This window comes from Oncorhynchus kisutch, linkage group LG15 (assembly GCF_002021735.2).
Source record: "Oncorhynchus kisutch isolate 150728-3 linkage group LG15, Okis_V2, whole genome shotgun sequence".
Lineage (NCBI taxonomy): Eukaryota > Metazoa > Chordata > Actinopteri > Salmoniformes > Salmonidae > Oncorhynchus > Oncorhynchus kisutch.
The window spans coordinates 78,546,538-78,572,625 of NC_034188.2; the positions used below are offsets into that span (position 1 = coordinate 78,546,538).

A 26,088-nucleotide genomic window follows, 5' to 3' on the forward strand; every position below is an offset into this window, starting at 1 on the left:
TCTCTTCCTCAGTTCCCATCAACAGTGTGTTGCTGTCTCTTCCTCAGTTCCCATCAACAGTGTGTTGCTGTCTCTTCCTCAGTTCCCATCAACAGTGTGTTGCTGTCTCTTCCTCAGTTACCATCAACAGTGTGTTGCTGTCTCTTCCTCAGTTACCATCAACACTGTGTTGCTGTCTCTTCCTCAGTTACCATCAACAGTGTGTTGCTGTCTCTTCCTCAGTTACCATCAACACTGTGTTGCTGTCTCTTCCTCAGTTACCATCAACACTGTGTTGCTGTCTGTTCCTCAGTTACCATCAACAGTGTGTTGCTGTCTCTTCTTCCAGGAGACGGCCTGTCAAAGCAGAGCTGGAAGTGCTGACTTGAAATGAGGGAATACATGAGAGAGTGGGAAGAAGAAAAGAGGGTGGCTGACTGGAAGTGTATTGATGAGGGTAGTTCTCTCCCTCCCTCTCTCTATCACCCTCTCTCCTTCTCTCCGTCCCTGTTCTGGCTAATTAGTGTGAGGAATCTGGCCTTGTTCTCTGCGGGGCTGTCAGGGTGCTGGCGGGGACACTGAACTGTGTGATGCAGATGAAATGATTTCCAATGTGAGGCCCACTCAAGCATGTACCCTCCTCCCAGTGCTGGTCCCTCCCTCTCCTCATGTAAAGTCTTCAGAGTGGCCCTGTGCCTGGTCATTTGACTGCGTGCCTCTGCTCTTCACGGCCATAGATTCACCAGTAACGTTACACACTTCATACACTCCAATGCTGTTGTGTTGCATTATAGGCTCCTCCTTCTGCAACTAACATTCAGAACATGTCCTGTCTGGGTTCACTTTGCTCTGAATGTTCATGTCTGAAATTTAGAAAATACATCTGCAGACGCTGTGAATTTATGATTTTTCTGTGTATGTGTATGTGTGTGTGTGTGTGTGTGTAATGTATATGTTGATGTGCTCATGGTGTGTGTGTGTGTGTGTGTGTGTGTGTAGTAGCAGGTGGACTGAATATTGTTTAGCCAATTCCTTACTGTTCTTCTCTAAACAGCCCCTACCTACAGAAGGGAGAGCAATGAAATGAATGACACCGATTGAATCTCCCTCAAGCATTGAAATCTCTTTATTCTTTCTACCTGTATTGCATTGCTGAGCTGAGCAGAGCAGGGCTTGACAAATCGAATAGGGGGAAATAAATAAGGTGTTCATTGCTTTAGAAATGAGGGAGGAGGGGTAGAGGAGAAAGAGGGGGGAGGAGGTGGGGAGAGGGGAGGAGGGGATGGAGGAGGGGCGAGGGGATGAGGGGAGAGGGTAGGGAGGAGGAGGTGAGATGGGAGAAGGGAGGGAAGGAGAGGAGGAGAGGGAGGAGGGGAGAGGCAGAGTTCAGGTGGCTGTGATACACAGTGTTGAGAGATGAGTGGATAATTGGAGGTGTGTATGGGGGCCCGACCTGTACTAAACACACACAGCAATGTGCCTTCACCTGACCTGTACAAAACACACACAGCAATGTGCCTTCACCTGACCTGTACTAAACACACACAGCAATCTGCCTTCACCTGACCTGTACTAAACACACACAGCAATCTGCCTTCACCTGACCTGTACTAAACACACACAGCAATCTGCCTTCACCTGACCTGTACTAAACACACACAGCAATCTGCCTTCACCTGACCTGTACTAAACACACACAGCAATCTGCCTTCACCTGACCTGTACTAAACACACAGCAATCTGCCTTCACCTGACCTGTACTAAAGCACTGTTCTGTGGGACACTTCATCCAGCCTGGGGAAGGGCTAAGGCAGGGGTTCCCTTTTTTGGCCCATGACCCCATTTTGATATCTGAAAATTCTCGCAGTCCCAACCATGTCAACAATACATACTTTTTTATTTGGGGCTATGGCAGTCAGTTGAAAAAACATTGTAACAGTATTTCTGATTGAAAATACTGTTGGAGGCATAGTGTCTTACATTGGGCTAAGGGCTGAGGGACAGGGTGTAAGTGCACTGGGAACTCACTCAAGCTCCTCTGGACAATACTCCTAAACACAGTAGTAGCAATCAGCTACCAAAGTCAGCAACCTCACCAACACACTACGGCCACCACTCAGCCACTGTGTGTCTGTCTGTTACTGACTGAGGGCCTGTAAAAGACGAATGTCTCTGAGCAGCTTTGCACATTATACATCATCATCATCATCATCATCATCATCATCATCATAATCCAGCAAGAGGAATCCCAGAGTTCAAAAGTTCAGGGCTGCGATTAACAGTTGGTCCAATCAGCAGGAATCACTGTGACATTTGAACTGTGCCCTACGCTGCAGCTTACACTGCCACAACAAAGACAGGCTCTCCTCGCCACGCTGGGGGCTGTGACATAAATCATCTCCCTGGCTGTCATCATGGCTGCCGTTACACAACCCTGTGGAGAGACCTGCCTGCCTGTCTGGTCACCAGAGACACAGTGAGACACAGGCTAGTAAAGATACGTTGCCTCTACATTCTACAAGGACATGGAGCATCACAACTGCTATGAGGAAGATATATCTAACAGACAATTGGCATACAATGGATTGTTGCGTCTAAATCTTTAAATTCGATTTTGTTTGATTAATTATACAAAATAACTGTTGTTGGCTGTCTTCCAAATATACTGACTGAAATATAGCAATGCACTTTTGCATATAAACTAGGTTCTGTATGCATACATCTTTGCTTGTTTATGTTTATAGGTATGCAATATCGCCATGCACTAATATATAGCTGAAGCACAGGGCTAGTTGAAGCAGAGGCAGGCTGCAGGGAACCAGGGGGTGTAGTAGGCCAGGCAGGGAGCAGGCAGTCATGGCTGGGTGATCCATGGGGCTGGAGAGGGAGATGGGTCTGGTGGTGCGGTGGTGCGGCGGTGGATGGGGGCTTGATTCACTGGCTGCTTCCACTCTGGGCTGCATTACTGCCGTAGCGGGACTGCGGCGTGTGACGGATGTGTGTTTGAGTGCCATGCACTCTCTCTGTCTTCACCCATCTCACACAGACAGGAGAGCTCATGCATTTTCATTAGCAGCCCTGAACTCCCATTTAAGACACTGAGATACAACAGGCACCACTAGGTACAGTATCTCCAGTTGTTTTTGTTACTGCTTTTAACCCTAATAAACAGTACCATTGCAAAGCATCTAATGGCACTAAATCCAACAGTGATGTAATCTGATGAGCTGTAATGTACTTGTTCTTACTAGTGAACATGTGTTGGGCATTGTGAACATGTGTTGGGCATTGGGAACATGTGTTGGGCATTGTGAACATGTGTTGAGCATTGTGAACATGTGTTGAGCATTGTGAACATGTGTTGGGCATTCTGAACATGTGTTGAGCATTGTGAACATGTGTTGAGAATTGTGAACATGTGTTGAGCATTGTGAACATGTGTTGAGCATTGTGAACATGTGCTGAGCATTGTGAACATGTGTTGAGCATTGTGAACATGTGTTGAGCATTGTGAACATGTGCTGAGCATTCTGAACATGTGTTGAGCATTCTGAACATGTGTTGGGAATTGTGAACATGTGTTGGGCATTGTGAACATGTGTTGGGTATTGTGAACATGTGTTGAGCATTGTGAACATGTGTTGAGCATTGTGAACATGTGTTGAGCATTGTGAACATGTGTTGAGCATTGTGAACATGTGTTGGGCATTGTGAACATGTGTTGAGCATTGTGAACATGTGCTGAGCATTGTGAACATGTGCTGAGCATTGTGAACATGTGTTGAGCCTTGTGAACATGTGTTGAGCATTGTGAACATGTGTTGAGCATTGTGAACATGTGTTGAGCATTGTGAACATGTGTTGAGCATTGTGAACATGTGTTGAGCATTGTGAACACATGTTGTGAAACTACTGAAGTGTATTTCCAGGTCATGGTATGTTTGCTTTTCTTTGCTCGACTTTGAATGTGTGTATACTCTGTGTGTGTGTGTGTGTGTGTGTGTGTGTGTGTGTGTGTGTGTGTGTGTGTGTGTGTGTGTGTGTGTGTGTGTGTGTGTGTGTGTGTGTGTGTGTGTGTGTGTGCTTCTGTCTTTGTAAGTCACTCAGCCTTGACGTGGCTCCCTGCTATCTGCTGTGAGCCAACCAGAGGGCAGGGTTGCTGTGAGACAGCCAACCAGAAGGCAGGGTTGCAGTGAGACAGCCAACCAGAGGGTAGGGTTGCTGTGAGACAGCCAACCAGAAGGCAGGGTTGCAGTGAGACAGCCAACCAGAGGGTAGGGTTGCTGTGAGACAGCCAACCAGAGGGTAGGGTAGGGTTAACCAGAGGGCAGGGTTAAAGCAACAGGAGACCAATTTATTAGGCGCTTCCCCAAACCCAAATCTGCAACATGAAAACACAGATAAGCCCCCAACACTACCTCCATTCCTTCATTCCTCTACCACTGTATCTGAGTTCAGACTCAACAGACCTCTGCTTCTACCTCTCCTCCCTTCCTCCTCTCTCTGTTGGCATCTTGTCCTCAAACCAAGTATTCTATTAAGATGAGGACACTGCTCCACACATCCACTTTACAACAGGGGATCTGTTCATCACAACACCAGTTTGGGCTTCATTCACAAGCTGGTTGAATGTCATAGATCAAAAGGCTGCTTTAAAATGCAAGACAATCTTCAGTGAATTATCCAAAGCTACAGGAATTATATCAACATTACCAGGCTGTGTGCACATCTACGCCTCAAGATCCTAATGTGTTGTTTAGGCAACAGGGTAGACCAGGGAGAGGGGATGGGATTGAGTAAACCCGCCGCCGTGTGTGTCTGTGTGTGTGTGTGTGTGTGTGTGTGTGTGTGTGCGCGCAGAGGCACAGTGAGGTAGGCAGAGCTACGCTCCAACAGGTGTGGTAGTGCAGGTGTGTGAAATAGATGAGTGAGGGGCCTCTCCTCTCTTCTCCTGCACAGCCACCATGCTCAATTAATCATGGCATACACACACTACCCCCACCCTGCCCCAGCCTCAGCCCAGCTAAGACCATCACAGGTGTGCCGCTCCCTGCTCCCCCAACCCCTGTTTAAATTCCTTCCTCATAGGTGTTACACAGCCGTTAGAACTCTGGGTGGAGAGGAGGAGGGGGGGGGGGGGTGAACGAGAGAGAGAGAGAGAGAGAGAGAGAGAGAGAGAGAGAGAGAGAGTGAGAGAGAGAGAGAGAGAGAGAGAGAGAGAGAAGGAAAGCGAGAGAGAGGTTGTTTTTAATCTTATGTCAAGGTTACATAATGATGTGAAATAACAAATAACATAGTGGTTACACAAAGTTCAAAACCTCATTTAGTGTAAATCTCTGTTTTCTCGCTCTCATAATCTCTCTCAGTCAGCCTATCTCTCTGGGTTAAGGCAACCAGGCATTAGCTCTTTCTGCACAGTAAATGTCAGGGGTATGCTTGACTGAGATCTAGCAGAGCGGAGGTAAAAAAACACTAAGTGCTATTATCAACCTTCCATTCTGCTCTTTTATTCTCTCTCTACTGTCCCCCATGCACATGACATTTCTCTAAGAATTCCATAGAGTGTAAAAAAAAAAGTGCTTTCTTTCAAGAGAACACTGGGTATTAAGTCAACCTTAGCACTGTGATTTCTCCTGGGTTATTCACAGAGACCAGGATAGACACTGAACAGCGCTAAGCTGAGGCTGTAGCAGCCTGTGTTGTGTTCCGTGCTGCCCGTGTTGTGTTCCGTGCTGCCTATGTTATGTTCTGTGCTGCCTGTGTTGTGTTCTGTGCTGCCAGTGTTGTGTTCCGTGCTGCCTGTGTTATGTTCTGTGCTGCCTGTGTTGTGTTCTGTGCTGTGTGTGTTGTGTTGTGTTCTGTGCTGCCTGTGTTGTGTTGTGTTCTGTGCTGCCTGTGTTGTGTTCCGTGCTGCCCGTGTTGTGTTCTGTACTGCCCGTGTTGTGTTCCGTGCTGCCCGTGTTGTGTTCCGTGCTGCCCGTGTTGTGTTCCGTTGTCACGTTCTGACCTTTATTTCCTATGTTTTGTATTTAGTTAGTATGGTCAGGGCGTGAGTTGGGTGGGCAGTCTATGTTTGATTTTCTATGATTTGGGGTTTTCTATGTTTCGGCCTAGTATGGTTCTCAATCAGAGGCAGGTGTCATTAGTTGTCTCTGATTGAGAATCATACTTAGGTAGCCTGGGTTGCACTGTTTGTTTGTGGGTGATTGTCTATGTTGTAGCTTCACGGTCGTCATTTGTTTATTGTTTTGTATACAGTGTCAGTACTTTCTTTATTAAAGATTTACCATGGACACTTACAACGCCGCATTTTGGTCTGATCCTTCTCGCCTCTCCTCTTCAGATGAAGAGGAGGACGCCCGTGACATCCGTGCTGCCCGTGTTGTGTTCCGTGCTGCCCGTGTTGTGTTCTGTGCTGCGTGTGTTGTGTTGTGTTCCGTGCTGCCTGTGTTGTGTTCCGTGCTGCCCGTGTTGTGTTCCGTGCTGCCCGTGTTGTGTTCCGTGCTGCCCGTGTGATTGTGCTTGTGTTGTTATGTGATAGGTGAAAGGCCTGGCTGTTCAACTACCACAGCGACAGCTCTGTGTCACCAGTAAGGTAACACTCGTCAACCCTCCCTATGATTCTGACCCTTCATCTGACTAATGCTAACGTCATTACACATACATTAACCCCTCCCTTGTTCTTTCTCTCTGCTTCTTTCTCCCGCTCTTATCTTCCTCTTTCTCCCTGGTCTTCTCTTTCCTCTCATCTTTGACTGTAATCAGAGAGTAAACATTGTAAATGCGCAGGGAGATGAGAGTAGTCCTATAACTGCAGTAGCACCACCCAGTGACAGTGACGTGACTCTGGGCGACACCAGAGAGACGCTGCCTGGAGATTTCAGTTGAAGGCACGTCAGGCCTATTCCGCAAACGAACCTCAATTACAGCAATGCTAGCTGCTTAAACGTGGCCAACTCAAGCAGAACAATCACATTTGGGAAAAGAAATGACAATGGCTCTTACACATTGACCTAAGTGTGCCTCATAATTCACATACACTGTTTTAATATGGGCATACTTTCCATTATAGCCCAGCACTCAGACCTTGTTCATCCAATCATCACCATCCAACCTACTGTTAAGACAACACAGCTATTCACTGTTCATCTTGACAATTCCTATCCAACACACAACCAATATCAGGGACACTTCATACCCTACAATCTATGTCTCTCTCTCCCTCTCTCTCCCTCCCTCTCACACACACACACACACACACACACACACACACACACACACACACACACACACACACACACACACACACACACATCAGCAGCAGTGATAGAGCAAGGGCCACTAGAGACCTCAGGTGCCCATCAGTGTGCCACCAGGGAGGCTGGAGGTGAGCATCACCAGCCCAGACTCTGCCATGCCACCACAGATGACGACAAGCTCTATGATCAGACAGGAGTATCTGGAGGTCCTCAGAATAACACATGGTCATGGCTTCATGTCCACTAGTCTACATGCAAAGCAATTCTTCTTGTTCTATTCCTGCTCGAATAACAGCAAACTATAGTATAGACTAAGAGACCTCGTATTAGACAACTGGTCGCTAATAATGGGGAATATGTGGCCGTTCTTGTATGGCCAACATTTAGATTCAAGGGTCAATTTTGTTTTTACTTGATTCCATTAAACCTTAGCCAATAAACACTTTAATTTTCCTATAACTGCAGGAGCACATGTCAAAACTAACCATTTTCTAACCAAAGCATATTTCGATCTATCCCTCTCCGTTCAATCTCTCCAGCTCCCACTTCCTGTCTTGTTTATCCCTCCTTCTTTTGGTCCTCTCTCCTCCTCCCACTTCCCTTCCCTCCCTCTCTGTCTCCAGCAGCAACGCACTATTAATCACAAAACACTAAACACCGTCTGACTGCCATTCACACAGCCTGCCTTTGTTGCCCATGTTGCCCAGTAAATGCAACTACAGACCTTTTTGTCTGCATAAGTGGACTCTTAGAGATGGCTCCTCCCTTCCCAAGGACCCACAGATTACCCCTGAAAGGCTGGGTGATGGGTAGTGGTGAAGAGAAGAGGGGAGGTGGGGGAGGAGAGGGGGGAGAGGGGAGGAGGGTGACAGAGAAATGATTGGGAGGAGTGAATCACTGCTCAGAGAGAGGTGCGCCACTCTCCCTCCGGCCATCCAGCCATGCCTTCAGCCAGCGCTTAGCAACCAGTGGGTTTGGCTGAACAGAGAGTGAGGGACAGCAGAGAGAGAAAAGAAAGACAGAGAATAAGAGGGAGAGAGAGCAGACACAGAGAGAGACACACAGACCAATAGAGAGAGCGAGAGAGGTAGAGAGAGGTAGAGAGAGGTAGAGAGAGAGAGGTAGAGAGAGGTAGAGTGTAGAGAGAGAGGTAGAGAGAGAGATAGGGGTAGAGAGAGATAGAGAGAGAGAGAGAGGTAGAGAGAGAGAGAGAGGTAGAGTGAGAGGTAGAGAGAGAGAGAGAGGTAGAGTGAGAGGTAGAGAGAGAGGTAGAGGTAGAGAGAGAGGTAGAGAGAGAGAGAGAGAGAGAGAGGTAGAGAGGTAGAGAGAGGTAGAGAGAGAGGTAGAGGTAGAGAGAGAGGTAGAGAGAGAGGTAGAGAGAGAGGTAGAGAGAGGTAGAGGTAGAGAGAGAGGTAGAGAGAGGTAGAGAGAGAGGTAGAGAGAAAGATAAATAAAGAGAGAGCAGATATATAGAGAGAGAATCCATGTTCCCGCTACAGAGGGGACTAGACTCCCAGACTCTGTAGGGAGACTGCTAAAAACACGATACAGAAACCGAAGACTATCTAAAAAGGACAAAGGAGGAGAGGAAGGAGCAGGGGCCCCAGTGTCAACCCCTGCCTTCAACAAATAAAATCAACATCTTCCATTTTTTTAAAGCTGTACAAACAACACTAAGCCAACGCCAGTAAGTGTCAATCATTGCTTACGACAAAGCAAGTGTTGACATTACTAATGCAATAGAAGACACATTTTGTGACTTCCGCTTCCTCATTCAAAAATGGCTTAATGGCACAAGGTCAATAGGTTTTTAGCCTTGGTGTGTGTGTATGTGTGTGTGTGTATGTTAGTGTGTGTGTAAGCATGATTCAGACATTAGGATTGTGAATTGTGACACTGCAAACCTCATTGTTAGTGTGGTGGTCTGCCTATCTCCTCTTTCCATTAGTCACATAATTGATCAAGACCATATCAGGCCTCCTGTCACCTGATTTATGATTTATGGTAGTCATCACATTTACTCTGCCGTTGAGGCTCATTTAATGCCTCTATTAAACTGGCTCCCTTGTAGGCCAATGATTCCCAGGAAGCCTTGTAAAAATCATAAAAATTGTGCTTACTTTGCACTCCCCGCTATATTAGTTGAGGAGGAGGCTTGACTTTTAACAGTGTGGGAGCAATAAATTAAATTGTATAAATTACTTTCACAATTACCAACAGCATCACCATTAAAGATTGATGAAACAACAGTGAGGTAATGAATCGACTGCCAGTCATGTTTAAAGTCTACTAGTTATTATTCAGCAGGAATACATGATGTATTATGTGCCCCTCACTTGGCTTGGGTCCTGGACTGAATTTGAAAGCAATCGCATATATTTCCACACCCATCTCTCCATAAGACAAGCACAGCTACACCTGTGAGCTCAGCTATGTCAAACAACAGGGCAGGTGGAATTCAATTTTGTAATAAATAAATAAGCAGATCTAACCATCTCCCTGTCGATAAATTCTTTAGAGATAAAAATCAGAAGTCAATCAGTGAATGAATCGTTGATCAACCCAGACAGTGTTGAATCAGACGCTGGAATTGTAGTGCACACCTTTTTAAAATGTTGCTGTTGTTGTCACCCTATGTTCATTTGCACACCTTTGGGTTACTGTGGGTACAGTGGCCGGGTTCTACTGACCCCCAGGTGTCAAAAGGCTAGATACCATCATGCAGAATGTGGCTATGCGCTGATTCTGTTGCCAAGGAGACAAGTGAGGTGGGTATTTCTTGAATGACTAAGATTTTTTTTTTCTCACCAAATATAACTACTTTATATGAAATCATTTTTTGTTTTTTATTCGGGTGACTTCAATATGCATTTCGTGCAAGACAGAAGGCAAAAATATCTGACATTTCAGTTTGCGTTTCAAAGCCTAAAACCATTATATAACTCCATTCAGAGATACGATTCCAGATTATAGAAAGAACATTCACCAAGTACTCCTCTGATAAACAGTCTACCAAGTCTCCAATTAATTGTAAAATAAAACACATGCCTAATCTAACTCTCCATGGCATGACCAGCGATATGAGAAGACTATTACATAGTCTATCATATAAAGTGTATATCAACATTATCCATCGTTAAAACTGTATGGAGTAAAGTCAAAAATAAGGATACAAATCTGAAGAACCTCTAAATGCAAGAGTTGAACTTTACAATATAGAGCACCATTCTTTCTCAATATTAAAGACATATAACTCCACGACACAATGAGTTTCATACCATGTGAAATTCCATAAATAACTTACCATCAACTTGAAAGTACAATAATCCAGCAACAAGAATGAACGCTAGCGGACCCATACTAGCATATTAAACATCCACGGATTGTGCGCAAATCCTTGGATTTTGCCAGGAAAATATGTCCAAACAGCAGCAAATGTACTTATTTTAATAGTTCGAGTTTTATATAGGTCCTAGTTACTGACTAAAGCCAGTTGTGATGTCCAATAATTTAGAGGATTCATTGTAGCCCGCTCGTTCGAGCCCGGGATCGATTAATATCCACAGCCGTAAGAACCAAATCAGTCTCTCGCGATCATCTGAAATTCCAGCTGTTTGTCCCGAGTTAACTTGCAATGGTCATGTCTATTTTTCCAATATGTACGCAACTATACAATATCATATTACAACCTAAAAGAAAATATAAACTGTTTATACTGGGTTCAAGAGAAACGCCTCCAATCATGTAGTTGCAGTCTTGGTTTCGGCTCCTTGAGACGCGTCTCATGGACGGACGGACACCTTGCAAATCTTCATGTCTCTCCACCGTTCCTCATCAATACATAGATAGCCAAGTCTAAATGTGTATGCACAAACCCCAAAACCCCATGTACTTCAGTCCATAAGCAAATGTTTACATTTCATTGGGAACCCGCTGTCCAAGATCACATGTGCCTAGCCTGTGCCTCAGCACTGTAAATGTACAGTCAAGTCAGTTGAACAGCCTATTGGTTTCTGTATAGCGCTACCACTAGGAGCCCATGGTCTATGCTCACTCCACACAGCCTCAGCGCGGACTGACACACATACACCAAACAAGTATCCGGAGGGGGAGGAGAAAGGCAGGGAGGGAGGGAGAGAGAGAGAGAAGGGTGGATGTAGGAGAGTAGACGGAGTGCGCTCCAGCGTACATTGGCCAAAGTCATATTGCTGTAACTGACTGTGAAGTTCATACGACGTGGTCCCATGCCACAGGTATGCTGCTACATACCACTCGAGTGACTTTGAAGCACTAGGGTCATTCTGTCCTTGACCCACCGGAAGTAGCCTAGCTCAGCAGGCTCACATAGCCTATCGTATTCTTTTAGAGGTTAACAGGCTCTTTTTGAGGGAAATTATGCACAATCTTAGAAATGATTCAAATATAGCCACCTAATTCATATCTATAATGTTGATCTGAAGGGGGGAAAACATATTAAAAGGCCAAATGTGATTTTTCTATGTTTCCAAGATAACTGAACTATCAGCCTGTTTTGGTGGGTAACATCACCAGGTGGCAAATTATTGAATTTAGACAAGTGAGTTAAGAGCACATTCTTATTTCCAATACCAGTCTAGAAACAGATTTTTACCTTGTCAGCTCTGAGATTCGATCTAGCAACCTTTCGGATACTGGCCCAATGCTCTAACCATTTGGCTACCTGCAGCCGTAATAGACAAGTAGGAAAGAGAGTTCCAAACCTCTCTGCCAACAACTGCTAGTTTTCAACCCCCCCTCCCCACCATTCAACTTGCAAAAACAATTATTGCTTTAGAAATGACTAAATACTTTTCTTTTGACCACAAAAAAATCACAGCAAGTTGCTTAATTGTTACCCAGAAATGATTTGAAATCGAGATAAAAACGGCTGCATATGTAGGCCTATTTTAATAAACATTGTACTTTTTTCAGGTAACTTCATCATACGACCGTGCATAAAACTAAAAGCCTACTTTTCAGGGTGAAATATATATATTGATATATATTTTTCTGTGCCCAGACATAATTGCATTTCTGTGTTCATAGACAGCAAATCGAGGTAGATCTTATAATTCTGTGTGTCATTGATATTTGATGTGGGTGGCCTGAATGTGTCGGACAGTGAGTGGCAGCGCAGCAATGATTGCGCCATTAGTCATCTGTTAGCTGTGGCGCGTTGTGCGCACGCACATTAAACATGCAGGGCGCAAGAAGATTGTCAACAGAACAATATATTCAGAGACAAGCACAATTATAAATTTGACCTCATGAGCTAAAATTGACCGATAATAATTAGACCTGGGATTATTGGTGATGAAAAACTAACATTGAGCCCAAGCAGTCCCTCCATATGAAATGCAGAGGGAGGTACAACCATTCTGCCATCTCCATCAGTCTATGGCTCAAAACTTTATTATATCCTACTGTAGCCTAGTGTAGGCTATAAGAGGGTGCTCAATTCTAAAATATTTTAAACAGAAAAAGTAGATTTGTGGAACATAGCATCAACAAAAAGGATCAATTAAAGAAGATTCGAGCCTATGCACACAGAGCTGTTCGATCTCAAAGTTTCTGAATTTTTAAAACTTTATGTTTATAGTTGTATAGCGTGACATAAACATAATTCAATACAATTCCAATGCAAGAACACCTACAAATTGCTGGGTCTGGCTGTTCTTCATCCCCAGGATAGTCGACAGAGACGTACAGGAGACGCACCTGACTGTAGACCTCTCGTACTAGACAGGCTCTTACTGTGTGAGCTCTGAGCTCCCCCTAATGGCAGCAATCATCATGACAACCCACTAACCCTGATTCCAGCATATCAACAGTATTATGTGGAAAAGGTCTGTGCTCTCTGCAATAGGGTGTTGAGCAATGAGCAGCATCATGAAGAAGAAGCCTACACTCTGTAAGTAGCCTATCCTATATCAATGTAATTCCCTCTAGGCTATACATGTATTATAAACAAACACTGGTTACAGTTTACCATACATTTAACTTAGATTTGGTTGAAAATAGGCCTTTGACAGACCTATGGAGCAAACCAACACAGCATTAAGGGGGCTTGACACCGAGTAGTTGGCCTAACACTAGAAGGCTGGTGGCTGGTGTCTTTGAACCTGTACAGACAACACTCTCTACAGGGTCTACACTGTGGCAGTGGCTGGTGTCTTTAAACCTGTACAGACAACACTCTACATGGGCTACACTGTGGCAGTGGGTGGTGTCTTTAAACCTGGACAGACAACACTCTACTGGGTCTACACTGTGGCAGTGGGTGGTGTCTTTAAACCTGTACAGACAACACTCTGTACACTCTCTACAGGGGCTACACTGTGGCAGTGGGTGGTGTCTTTAAACCTGTACAGACAACACTCTGTACACTCTCTACAGGGTCTACACTGTGGCAGTGGCTGGTGTCTTTAAACCTGGACAGACAACACTCTACAGGGTCTACACTGTGGCAGTGGCTGGTGTCTTTAAACCTGTACAGACAACACTCTGTACACTCTCTACAGGGTCTACACTGTGGCAGTGGGTGGTGTCTTTAAATCTGGACAGACAACACTCTCTACTGGGTCTACACTGTGGCAGTGGGTGGTGTCTTTAAACCTGGACAGACAACACTATCTACTGGGTCTACACTGTAGCAGTGGCTGGTGTCTTTAAACCTGTACAGACAACACTCTGTACACTCTCTACAGGGTCTACACTGTGGCAGTGGGTGGTGTCTTTAAATCTGGACAGACAACACTCTCTACTGGGTCTACACTGTGGCAGTGGGTGGTGTCTTTAAACCTGGACAGACAACACTATCTACTGGGTCTACACTGTAGCAGTGGCTGGTGTCTTTAAACCTGTACAGACAACACTCTCTACTGGGTCTACACTGTAGCAGTGGCTGGTGTCTTTAAACCTGTACAGACAACACTCTCTACACTCTATACTGGGTCTACACTGTGGCAGTGGGTGGTGTCTTTGAACCTGTATAGACAAAGCTCTCTACTGGGTCTACACTGTGGCAGTGGGTGGTGTCTTTAAACCTGGACAGACAACACTCTCTACTGGGTCTACACTGTGGCAGTGGGTGGTGTCTTTAAACCTGCACAGACAACACTCTCTACAGGGTCTACACTGTGGCAGTGGGTGGTGTCTTTAAACCTGGACAGACAACACTCTCTACTGGGTCTACACTGTGGCAGTGGGTGGTGTCTTTAAACCTGCACAGACAACACTCTCTACAGGGTCTACACTGTGGCAGCCCCACAGGCTGGAATGACCCTTTTCAAATTCTACATCAAAGACAAGTACACAACCAAGCTCATAAAAAAATGTAACTTCTATAACCAGTGGCTGAATCACACAGAGCCACACATAGTGTACACACACAGGTTTACAGACCCACACAGTCAGCATACTGGGATCCATTTCTATTGGCTTGAATAAAAGCTTTAGCTGCACATGGTCTTTCTCATCTTTGTTTGTTTGTCAGGCTGCATGTTAGAGCTTGCCCTATAACCGCCTTGCTTGAATCGCAACATGTTGTAAGTTTGCTAGTTCTCTCCCATTGCAGGCAGTGCTGTCAGCAGGCCAGACATAGTGATTTGTCTTCATATTTTAATGTTTGTGAGCTGCATGCAAAAGCTCCCTCTTTTCTCAGTGCCTCTACTCCTTCCCTCCTTCCTAAATGTCTATGGCACACACACACACACACACACACACACACACACACACTCACACGCACGCACGCACGCACGCACGCACACACACACACACACACACACACACACACACACACACATACACACACACACACACACACACACACACACACACACACACACACACACACACACACACACACACACACACCAGGGTTTCCGTTAGCCGGTAATAGCTGGCTTTTGGCCAGCCCAAAAATAGAAAAGCCAATAAATAAAATTGGTGCCAGCCAATTGTCTTGGAGAAGAAGAAAAAAAAAAACATTGTGAAATAATGTTTATTATCCTCTTCATTGATGGAAGTACCAGTCCATGGAAATACATTTGACTTTGACTGGTCATGCTTATAGGTTAATGTGCATAATTTTGTGCAATTAAAATGTCTATAGGCAATTTGCATAATATAGTGCAATTAAATGAGTACTTGTGTACAATACATTTGTTATGTATCTTATTTAGGCAACATCATACAGATACAGCGAGTTTGAGTGGAAAATCTGTCAGACAGCGTGAGAGCTGCTGCTACATGATCTCAAACAGCAAGGCATAGGCAACAGAAGGCAGGCTTCATCAGCACCTCACACAGCATAGGCGACAGAAGGCAGGCTTCATCAGCACCTCACACAGCATAGGCAACAGAAGGCAGGCTTCATCAGCACCTCACACAGCATAGGCGACAGAAGGCAGGCTTCATCAGCACCTCACACAGCATAGGCAACAGAAGGCAGGCTTCATCAGCACCTCACACAGCATAGGCAACAGAAGGCAGGCTTCATCAGCACCTCACACAGCATAGGCAACAGAAGGCAGGCTTCATCAGCACCTCACACAGCATAGGCAACAGAAGGCAGGCTTCATCAGCACCTCACACAGCATAGGCGACAGAAGGCAGGCTTCATCAGCACCTCACACAGCATAGGCAACAGAAGGCAGGCTTCATCAGCACCTCACACAGCATAGGCAACAGAAGGCAGGCTTCATCAGCACCTCACACAGCATAGGCAACAGAAGGCAGGCTTCATCAGCACCTCACACAGCATAGGCAACAGAAGGCAGGCTTCATCAGCATAGGCAACAGAAGGCAAGCTTCATCAGCACCTCACACAGCATAGGCAACAGAAGGCAGGCTTCATCAGCACCTAACACAGCATAGGCGACAGAAGGCAGGCTTCATCAGCACCTCACACAGCATAGGCGACAGAAGGCAGGCTTCATCAGCACCTCACACAGCATAGGTGACAGAAGGCAAGCTTCATCAGCACCTCACACAGCATAGGCAACAGAAGGCAGGCCTCATAAGCACCTCACACAGCATAGACAAGAGAAGGTAGGCTGAACGACAGATTTGTACCTTGTCAGCTCGGGGGTTTGAACTTGCAACCTTCCGGTTACTAGTCCAACGCTCTAACCACTAGCCTACCCTGCCGCCCCAATGAGCTGGAGGCAGTATGCATTTTAAAAACACGTACTTAATGGTTGAGCTGGAGGCAGTATGCATTTTAAGAACACATACTTAATGGTTGAGCTGGAGGCAGAATGCATTTTAAGAACACATACTTAATGGTTGAACTGGAGGCAGTATGCATTTTAAGAACATGTACTTAATGGTTGAGCTGGAGGCAGTATGCATTTTAAGAACACATACTTAATGGTTGAACTGGAGGCAGTATGCATTTTAAGAACACGTACTTAATGGTTGAGCTGGAGGCAGTATGCATTTTAAGAACACATACTTAATGGTTGAACTGGAGGCAGTATGCATTTTAAGAACACGTACTTAATGGTTGAGCTGGAGGCAGTATGCATTTTAAGAACACGTACTTAATGGTTGAACTGGAGGCAGTATGCATTTTAAGAACACGTACTTAATGGTTGAAACCTGACTGTTTTACTACATATTATGAGGCATGTCTTACCTTGCTTTAAAGTAGCCAGGACCAAATCAGACCATGTCTGTGGAGGTAATTGTTTTATATCAACTTTATTTCATTGTCCAGTAGCTAAAAGGCACAAACATAGTCATATTAGCAACCCATGCTAGATGTTGCATATTAGATCTTTCTAAATTTCCTAATGGAAACCCTGACACACACACACACACACTCACACACACACAGAGAAAGCGAGAGATAGAGATAAAGAGAGAGCACGCGTAAGAGAAAGAAAAAAAGAGAGGGAGAAATAAAGAGAGAGATAAAGAGAGAGAGAGAGAGAGGTAGAGACACAGCAGTAATGTGTTGTACCGTATAGGTGAAAGTAGGTCGACAAAGAAAGGAAAAGAGTTGGGAAAATGTCTTTATTGATGGAGAAGTAAAGGATAGAATCTCCATCCCTTTATCCCCTGTCTTCAATCTGCCCACTGTATCTCTGGTTCTTTAGCAGAGGCCTACTCCCCAGGGTGCTAAATATCGGACCAAAGTGGATTTATTTTAATTAAAAGCAAGGGGATGTTTACTCAGGGCCAGGCCTGCTATGTGAAAATGAGACATTGAGTCTGAGCACAAAGCCAGGGTCTGATAAGTTATGGGCAGCCTGGTAGGAGCTGATCCAACGCTTCCCTCGAGGAGGAACATTCCGCTTTTTTAATTAAGTTGGCATTGACAAAGGTACAAACTGATGGGCTTTTGCAAAGTGACGACATTCTTTATGTTCCAGTGGCTACTGAGATCCTGAGCAGCTATTGCTTTTGCACACTAACAGAGATTCTGTTTCTATAGTGTGAACACGATGTTAACTATCTTGAGAGTTGTGACTAAGGACATCTACTTGTTGGTCAATCACAAAACTGATGTTGATATTATTCACTTGAATCATGCATTTATTTTTGTTGCACTGATTGTGTTTGCTCTGTTAGCAAACTGACCTTAGAACAGGTCATGAAATGAGAAGTGAATCTGTGAACACATTTACAAGAATAAAAAGGGATGGAGGAAATTGCAGTGAGTGCAACATCCAGGTGATTATTAGTCAGCATTAGAGAGGAGAACTCACAGTGTGAAAACAGAGGGCAACACATTCTAATGAACCATGCAGGCAGGGTGCAACACAACACATTCTAGTGAACCGTGCAGGCAGGATGCAACACAACACATTCTAATGAACAGTGCAGGCAGGATGCAACACAACACATTCTAATGAACAGTGCAGGCAGGATGCAACACAACATATTCTAGTGAACCGTGCAGGCAGGATGCAACACAACATATTCTAGTGAACCGTGCAGGCAGGATGCAACACAACACATTCTAATGAACAGTGCAGGCAGGATGCAACACAACATATTCTAGTGAACCGTGCAGGCAGGATGCAACACAACACATTCTAGTGAACAGTGCAGGCAGGATGCAACACAACACATTCTAGTGAACAGTGCAGGCAGGATGCAACACAACACATTCTAGTGAACAGTGCAGGCAGGATGCAACACAACACATTCTAGTGAACAGTGCAGGCAGGATGCAACACAACACATTCTAGTGAACCATGCAGGCAGGATGCAACACAACACATTCTAGTGAACCGTGCAGGCAGATTGCAACACAACACATTCTAGTGAACAATGCAGGAACAACACATTCTAGTGAACCATGCAGGCAGGATGCAACACAACACATTCTAGTGAACCATGCAGGCAGGATGCAACACAACACATTCTAGTGAACCATGCAGGCAGGATGCAACACAACACATTCTAGTGAACCATGCAGGTAGGGTGCAACAAAGAGTAAACAATACTACTCCCCTTTCTCCTCTCCTCTCCTCTCCTCTCCTCTCCTCTCCTCTCCTCTCCTCTCCTCTCCTCTCCTCTCCTCTCCTCTCCTCTCCTCTCCTCTCCTCTCCTCTCCTCTCCTCTCCTCTCCTCTCCTCTCCTCTCCTCTCCTCTCCTCTCCTCTCCTCTCCTCTCCTCTCCTCTCCTTCCTCTCCCCTGCACATTGACAGCTGACTGCACACACCTGCCACATGCTCAAATGAACCATTTATTTTGACCTAAACAAATCAAGCCTCTATTACTGTCAACTAATTTGTGCAATTATGTTTATTTAATTAGATGAAACCTAATAATCAATCAGACGTTTCCCTCCTTTTGTCTCGAGGCCATCTGGTGACAAAAGGTAGTATCCTCAGTCCAAGCTGAGGTCCATCATTACAAAGACTGATTGTGATTTCTCATAAAGGTAGTATCCTCGGTCCAAGCTGAGGTCCATCATTACAAAGACTGATTGTGATTTCTCATAAAGGTAGTATCCTCGGTCCAAGCTGAGGTCCATCATTACAAAGACTGATTGTGATTTCTCATAAAGGTAGTATCCTCGGTCCAAGCTGAGGTCCATCATTACAAAGACTGATTGTGATTTCTCATAAAGGTAGTATCCTCGGTCCAAGCTGAGGTCCATCATTACAAAGACTGATTGTGATTTCTCATAATGATGGCATTTGGTCAAGTTGATTCTCAAAGTCCTCTAATATTTGTTATGACCTCAGCTGGTCGTAAATAACTCTGAAGACTGTCCTTTATTTGTGTATTACTTCCACTTCCTGATAATAAACGGTTTGTTTAGCACTGTATCAGTCTGTTAACTAATCTATCTAAGAGCACAGTGTACATTGAGAGAATGGTTCAGGGTTAAACGATGAATCCCCCAGCAGATTCAGAGTGATACACACCCCTTGATTATCACATCCTTTAATTAGTCCTGCTAATGATGGAGGAGATCCAGCGGGCGTGTAACCAGGCTGCTCTCATCTTCTTGTTGTTGTGTGTAGTTCAATAGGGGACCTGCAGCTGTAGTAGGGTGGTATCTACAGTATGTAAAGTTAAGGACTGTAAAGCAACACACACACACACACACACAAACACATACACACATACACACAAACCAAGGAGGAGGAGAACCACTCTGGAAATCAATCACACTGCATCCTAATTGTATGTAAGCAAGTTGTATATCAAATGCAAACGAATGAATCAAACTCTGACAGCAAAGGAAAATAAATGCAGTGGTTTCAGGGCTGGAGAGAAATGGTTAGTTTCCCCTCCGGTGTGGCTAAGAGAAGAAAGGCTTTTTAATTGTGTGTGGGGTCATAGGTTCAGGTAGCAACATCACTCATGGTCAGATCAGTGGTATTCAGCGAGCTCTTGGCTGGACATCGTTAATGGCGGAGGATCCCCTTGCTGGGTCTGGGGCCTGGTGTGTGGATTACAATTAATTACTGCATTGTTGGGTTCAGAACTTGCAAGAAAGACATTTCAGTGTATTTGTCCACGTGACAGTAAAAGGTGAAACTTGATTAGCGGGTGGGGGGTACGGAGGCAGTGTGGGATATGTGTCGGGCTGGTGTGATTAATGTCAGCAGCTCTGCCTCCTCCCCCTCTCCCCCTGGCATCTGTAATGACACCTGGAGATGGCAGAATGGTTCTACCTGCAGCCCAGCCTCCCTCAGCAGGGTATAATTCTTCCCAATGATCCTCCTCTGTCAGCAGTCCTGTCACCCGACCCGGTTCACAGCCTTATAAATGGGCCCAGTCCTGTCACCCGACCCGGTTCACAGCCTTATTAATGGGCCCAGTCCTGTCACCCGACCCGGTTCACAGCCTTATAAAATGGGCCCAGTCCTGTCACCCGACCCGGTTCACAGCCATATAAATGGGCCCAGTCCTGTCACCCGACCCAGTTCACAGCCTTATAAATGGGCCCAGTCCTGTCACCCGACCTGGTTCACAGCAATATAAATGGGCCCAGTCCTGTCACCCGACCCGGTTCACAGCCTTATAAATGGGCCCAGTCCTGTCACAAGTGGATATTAAGCTGTGCTCTGCCTTGCCGCACCTCTATCCAGCATGGAAACACACACACACACACACACACACACACACACACACACACACACACACACACACACACACACACACACACACACACACACACACACACACACACACACACACACACACACACACACACACACACACACACACACGCACACGCACACGGTAAAATCAAATCAATTTGTATTGGGCACATACACGTTTAGCAGATGTTATTGCGGGCGTAGCGAAATGGTTGTGTTTCTAGCTCCACAGTGTATACACACAAACACAGGGTAAAATGATTTCCATATTTTGCAGGCTCAACCAACCCGCCTTTAACATGACCAAAGGATGGGTCTATATGATTCTCTAGTTTCCTCTCCCTCCATCACTCTGTAACACACATGACTGGTGTAACTAAATACAACATGTGTGGAGCAAGTCATGAACCTGTAGACATGATGCAGCGGTGGGCAGGACACATGCTGCTAGAGGGGGCTTGAGACTGAAGGAGAAGGGCTGTCTCTGTAACCACTGTCCAGCTCTGTGATGTTCAAATCTCAGTCTCTCGATGTGCAAAACTGAGAGAGACATACCCCAAGCGACTTACAGCTGTAATCGCAGCAAAAGGTGGCGCTACAAAGTATTAACTTAAGGGGGCTGAATAATTTTGCACGCCCAATTTTTCAGTTTTTGATTTGTTAAAAAAGTTTGAAATATCCAATAAATGTCGTTCCACTTCATGATTGTGTCCCACTTGTTGTTGATTCTTCACAAAAAATACAGTTTTATTTCTTTATGTTTGAAGCCTGAAATGTGGCAAAAGGTCGCAAAGTTCAAGGGGGCCGAATACTTTCGCAAGGCACTGTATATCCTGGATCCTCTTTCACTTCAAATAACAAATATTTGTGTTAATGTGAAAATTACAGTAGGTACGTGATTTTATGGAGACTAGGAAATGCAACTAACAATATGGCAAACCAAAGCCCCATATACTACCCACCACTGCGACCTGTACACTCTCGTTGGCTGGACTTCGCTTCATACTCGTCGCCAAACCCACTGGCTCCTGTCATCTACAAGTCTCTGCTAGGTAAAGCCCCGCCTTATCTCAGCTCCCTGGTCACATAGCAGCACCCACCCGTAGCACGCACTCCAGCAGGTATATCTCACTGGTCACCCCCAAAGCCAATTCCTCATTTGGCCGCCTTTCCATCCAGTTCTCTGCTGTCAATGACTGGAATTAACTGCAAAACTCACTGAAGCTGGAGACTCGTATCTCCCTCACTAACTTTAATCACCAGCTGTCAGAGCAGCTCACAGATGACTGCACCTGTACATAGCCCATCTGTAAATAGCTCATCCAACTACCTCATCCCATACTGTATTTATTTATTTATCTTGCTCCTTCGCACCCCAGTATCTCAACTTGTACATTCATCTTTTGCACATCTATCACTCGTGTTTAATTGCTATATTGTAATTACTTCACCACCATGGCCTATTTATTGCCTTACCTCCCTTATCTCACCTCATTTGCACACACTGTATATAGACTGTTTCTACTGTATTATTGACTGTATGTTTGTTTAATCCATGTGTAACTGTTTGTGTCGCATTGCTTTGCTTTATCTGGGCCAGGTCGCAGTTGTAAATGAGAACTTCTTCTCAACTAGCCTACCTGGTTAAATAAAGGTGTTCTCAACTAGCCTACCTGGTTAAATAAAGGTGTTCTCAACTAGCCTACCTGGTTAAATAAAGGTGTTCTCAACTAGCCTACCTGGTTAAATAAAGGTGTTCTCAACTAGCCTACCTGGTTAAAAAAAGGTGAAATGAAATCAAATAAAAAGTTTTAAAAACCCTGGATTATAAAGGGAACATGAAACAGACAGATTTCTCAGGTAACTGTTTAGCGGTAGTGGAAGAGGAAACCAGACAGAGGCCTAATGTAATAAAATGGATGGTATCAGAGGCACCATGCTTCAGAGTCAGCCTTAGACCAACACAGGTCAGCCTGCCAGAGGGAGAGGAGCGGCTATGACACACAAAAGAGGGGATCATCATACAGACAAATTCCACACTTCCGTGATGGTGTCATTACTAAGGAGCTACTGTGTAATAACGTCTTGTCAAAGCCTTCCCAAGACATGTCAAGACACAATAACACCGGGACCTCTTCCACATTGAAGACTCTCGGCTGAACATAATGGGACCCCCTTCACACTGAAGATCCTGGGCTGAACATACTGGGTCCCCCTTCACATTGAAGACCCTGGGCTGAACATACTGGGTCCCCCTTCACACTGAAGATCCTGGGCTGAACATACTGGGTCCCCCTTCACATTGAAGACCCTGGGCTGAACATACTGGGTCCCCCTTCACACTGAAGATCCTGGGCTGAACATACTGGGTCCCCCTTCACACTGAAGACCCTGGGCTGAACACACTGGGTACTCCTTCACATTGAAGATCCTGGGCTAAACACACTAGGTCCTCTTCACATTGAAAACCCTGGGCAGAACATACTGGGTCCTTTTCACATTGAAGACCCTGGGCTGAACAGAGGGAAAGATTAAACACATGCCCTAGTCTATTGGCCTTCGACCTTGTCAAGATCCATCTTCCCGCCTCTCTCTTTCACCCCCATCATCATTAACACAACATCCAAATCGGACCTATCTCACTCTCTCTGAGACCTTTCACATTTTTCTAAATGGATCTGCTCTGGAGTCATGACTCTAAGACCCAATATGGCAGATGACTGATCGAAGGCAGACTTTTTGACAGACTCAACAAATATGGGTATATTTTCTTGATTTATAGCACACTATCCGGTCCTTTCACTAGGGGAGTTGAACACCCTGGAGGATGACAAGAGTACTAAAAGAGAGAAGGCATTAGAAGGGAACCAATGGCAAGAATCCATATTTTGTATGTACAGAGGTATCAGATAAGAGCCAAGCGCACACTGTGTTGAAGTAACAATGTTAATTGCAACAAAAGGGTCAGGCAAATGACAGGTCAAGGCAGGTAGGGGTCAATAATCCAGAGTAGCGGCAAAGGTACAGGACAGCAGACAGGCTCAGGGTCAGGGCCAAGCAGAGTGGGCAGACAGGCTCAGGGTCAGGGCCAAGCAGAGTGGTCAGACAGGCTCAGGGTCAGGGCCAAGCAGAGTGGGCAGACAGGCTCAGGGTCAGGGCCAAGCAGAGTGGTCAGACAGGCTTAGGGTCAGGGCCAAGCAGAGTGGGCAGACAGGCTCAGGGTCAGGGCCAAGCAGAGTGGTCAGACAGGCTCAGGGTCAGGGCCAAGCAGAGTGGTCAGACAGGCTCAGGGTCAGGGCCAAGCAGAGTGGGCAGACAGGTTCAGGGTCAGGGCCAAGCAGAGTGGTCAGACAGGCTCAGGGTCAGGGCCAAGCAGAGGGGTCAGACAGGGTCAGGGCCAAGCAGAGTGGGCAGACAGGCTCAGGGTCAGGGCCAAGCAGAGTGGTCAGACAGGTGGGCTCAGACTCAGGGCAGACAAAGGTCAAAACTAGGAGGACGAGAAAAAGAGAGACTGGGGAAAAACAGGAGCTGAGAAAACGCTGGTTGACTTGAACAAACAAGATGAACTGGCACAGACAGGCAGGAAACACAGGTATAAATACCCAGGGGATAAGTGGGGAAGATGGGCGACACCTGGAGGGGGGTGGAGACAAGCACAAGGACAGGTGATACAGATCAGGGTGTGACACAAAGGGTTTTGAGAGTGGGTCAGTCACAGACTTCCCATCTCCACACAATAATCCCATTCAGAAATCTGTGCGTTCTCATCAATCTGTTTGAAGCAGATACACATTCTTCAGCTCACTGTCTGGTGGTCCTCTCCTCCTTCCAAAAATAACTCTGGGCTTTCCATGCTGTTAAATGTCTCGTAGCGCTGCCTCTGCCGGTGGTGGGATCCTCAGCCCCAGCCTCAGCCCACAGCCCCAACCCCAGCCTCAGCCAGGTCCTGTATAGCCAAACTGTTTTACACCTGTGAGTCAGACAGGTAGGCTGTAGATGTCATTACCCCTGGCTGCTGTAATGACAGAGACCAGAGAGACTGAGAGGTCCTGGCTGCTGTAATGACAGAGACCAGAGAGACTGAGAGGTCCTGGCTGCTGTAATGACAGAGAACAGAGAGACTGAGAGGTCCTGGATGCTGTAATGACGGCGACCAGAGAGACTGAGAGGTCCTGGCTGCTGTAATGACAGAGACCAGAGAGACTGAGAGGTTCTGGCTGCTGTAATGACAGAGACCAGAGAGACTGAGAGGTCCTGGCTGCTGTAATGACAGAGATCAGAGAGACTGAGAGGTTCTGGCTGCTGTAATGACAGAGACCAGAGAGACTGAGAGGTCCTGGCTGCTGTACAACGGCTCAATAATTCACACCTGAGCAGAGCCGAGGAACTCCCCAAGGTACACTGGAGGTATGCTGTCTGTCTGTCCTTGGGTATCCAGGGAGCCCAATCCAGACAGGTACGTCATGCTGCATTGGGAGGGGGACTGGGCTCCCCTCCTCTCCTCTCCCCCTCTTTTCCACATCGTAAAAATAGGCTCTCAAAATGCCTGGAAATGCAGAAAATCCAAACATTAAAAAAAGGTTTATCCGTCCAGCTCCATCCCCCCCGCAGCTCATTGTCTGGGTGATGAAAGAGCATGCTCCTGGGGTTCTGAGAGCTGCAGCTCATTGTCTGGGTGATGAAAGAGCATGCTCCTGGGGTTCTGAGAGCTGCAGCTCATTGTCTGGGTGATGAAAGAGCATGTTCCTGGGGTTCTGAGAGCTGCAGCTCATTGTCTGGGTGATGAAAGAGCATGCTCCTGGGGTTCTGAGAGCTGCAGCTCATTGTATGGGTGATGAAAGAGCATGCTCCTGGGGTTCTGAGAGCTGCAGCTCATTGTCTGGGTGATGAAAGAGCATGCTCCTGGGGTTCTGAGAGCTGCAGCTCATTGTCTGGGTGATGAAAGAGCATGCCCCTGGGTTCTGAGAGCTGCAGCTCATTGTCTGGGTGATGAAAGAGCATGTTCCTGGGGTTCTGAGAGCTGCAGCTCATTAGCCGAGCTGCTTTTCCTATTGAGCAGAGCAGAGCAGAGAGAGGAACGTCTTAAATCTGCCTGTGTGGTTAAACATCTCTCTTCTCTCCTGCCTGTCATTCCCAGCCCAACACAAAGCCAGCCAGCCCAGCCGAGGCCAGAGCCTGATAACAGCGTGCGAGCCAGGTTGTTGTCATGACAGGGCTGGGTAAACAGCAGCATAGTCCAGTGAGTGATGGCAGGCTGC

The 26,088-nt window shown here is 46.0% G+C and overlaps 1 protein-coding gene across 6 annotated transcripts in view; it reads right to left on the reverse strand.

Annotated features, from left to right (window-relative positions):
• robo2 (roundabout, axon guidance receptor, homolog 2 (Drosophila)) overlaps nucleotides 1-11,310 on the reverse strand; it is a 375,041-nt gene extending 363,731 nt beyond the window's left edge. For all 6 annotated transcript variants that reach the window (XM_031791154.1, XM_031791152.1, XM_031791149.1 and 3 more), the window contains exon 1: nucleotides 10,543-11,310. In XM_031791154.1, coding sequence (XP_031647014.1) covers nucleotides 10,543-10,597 — 55 coding nt within the window. In that variant the 5' untranslated portion in view covers nucleotides 10,598-11,310. The remainder of the gene's footprint in view (nucleotides 1-10,542) is intronic.
• Between the last annotated feature and the right edge of the window lie 14,778 nt (nucleotides 11,311-26,088).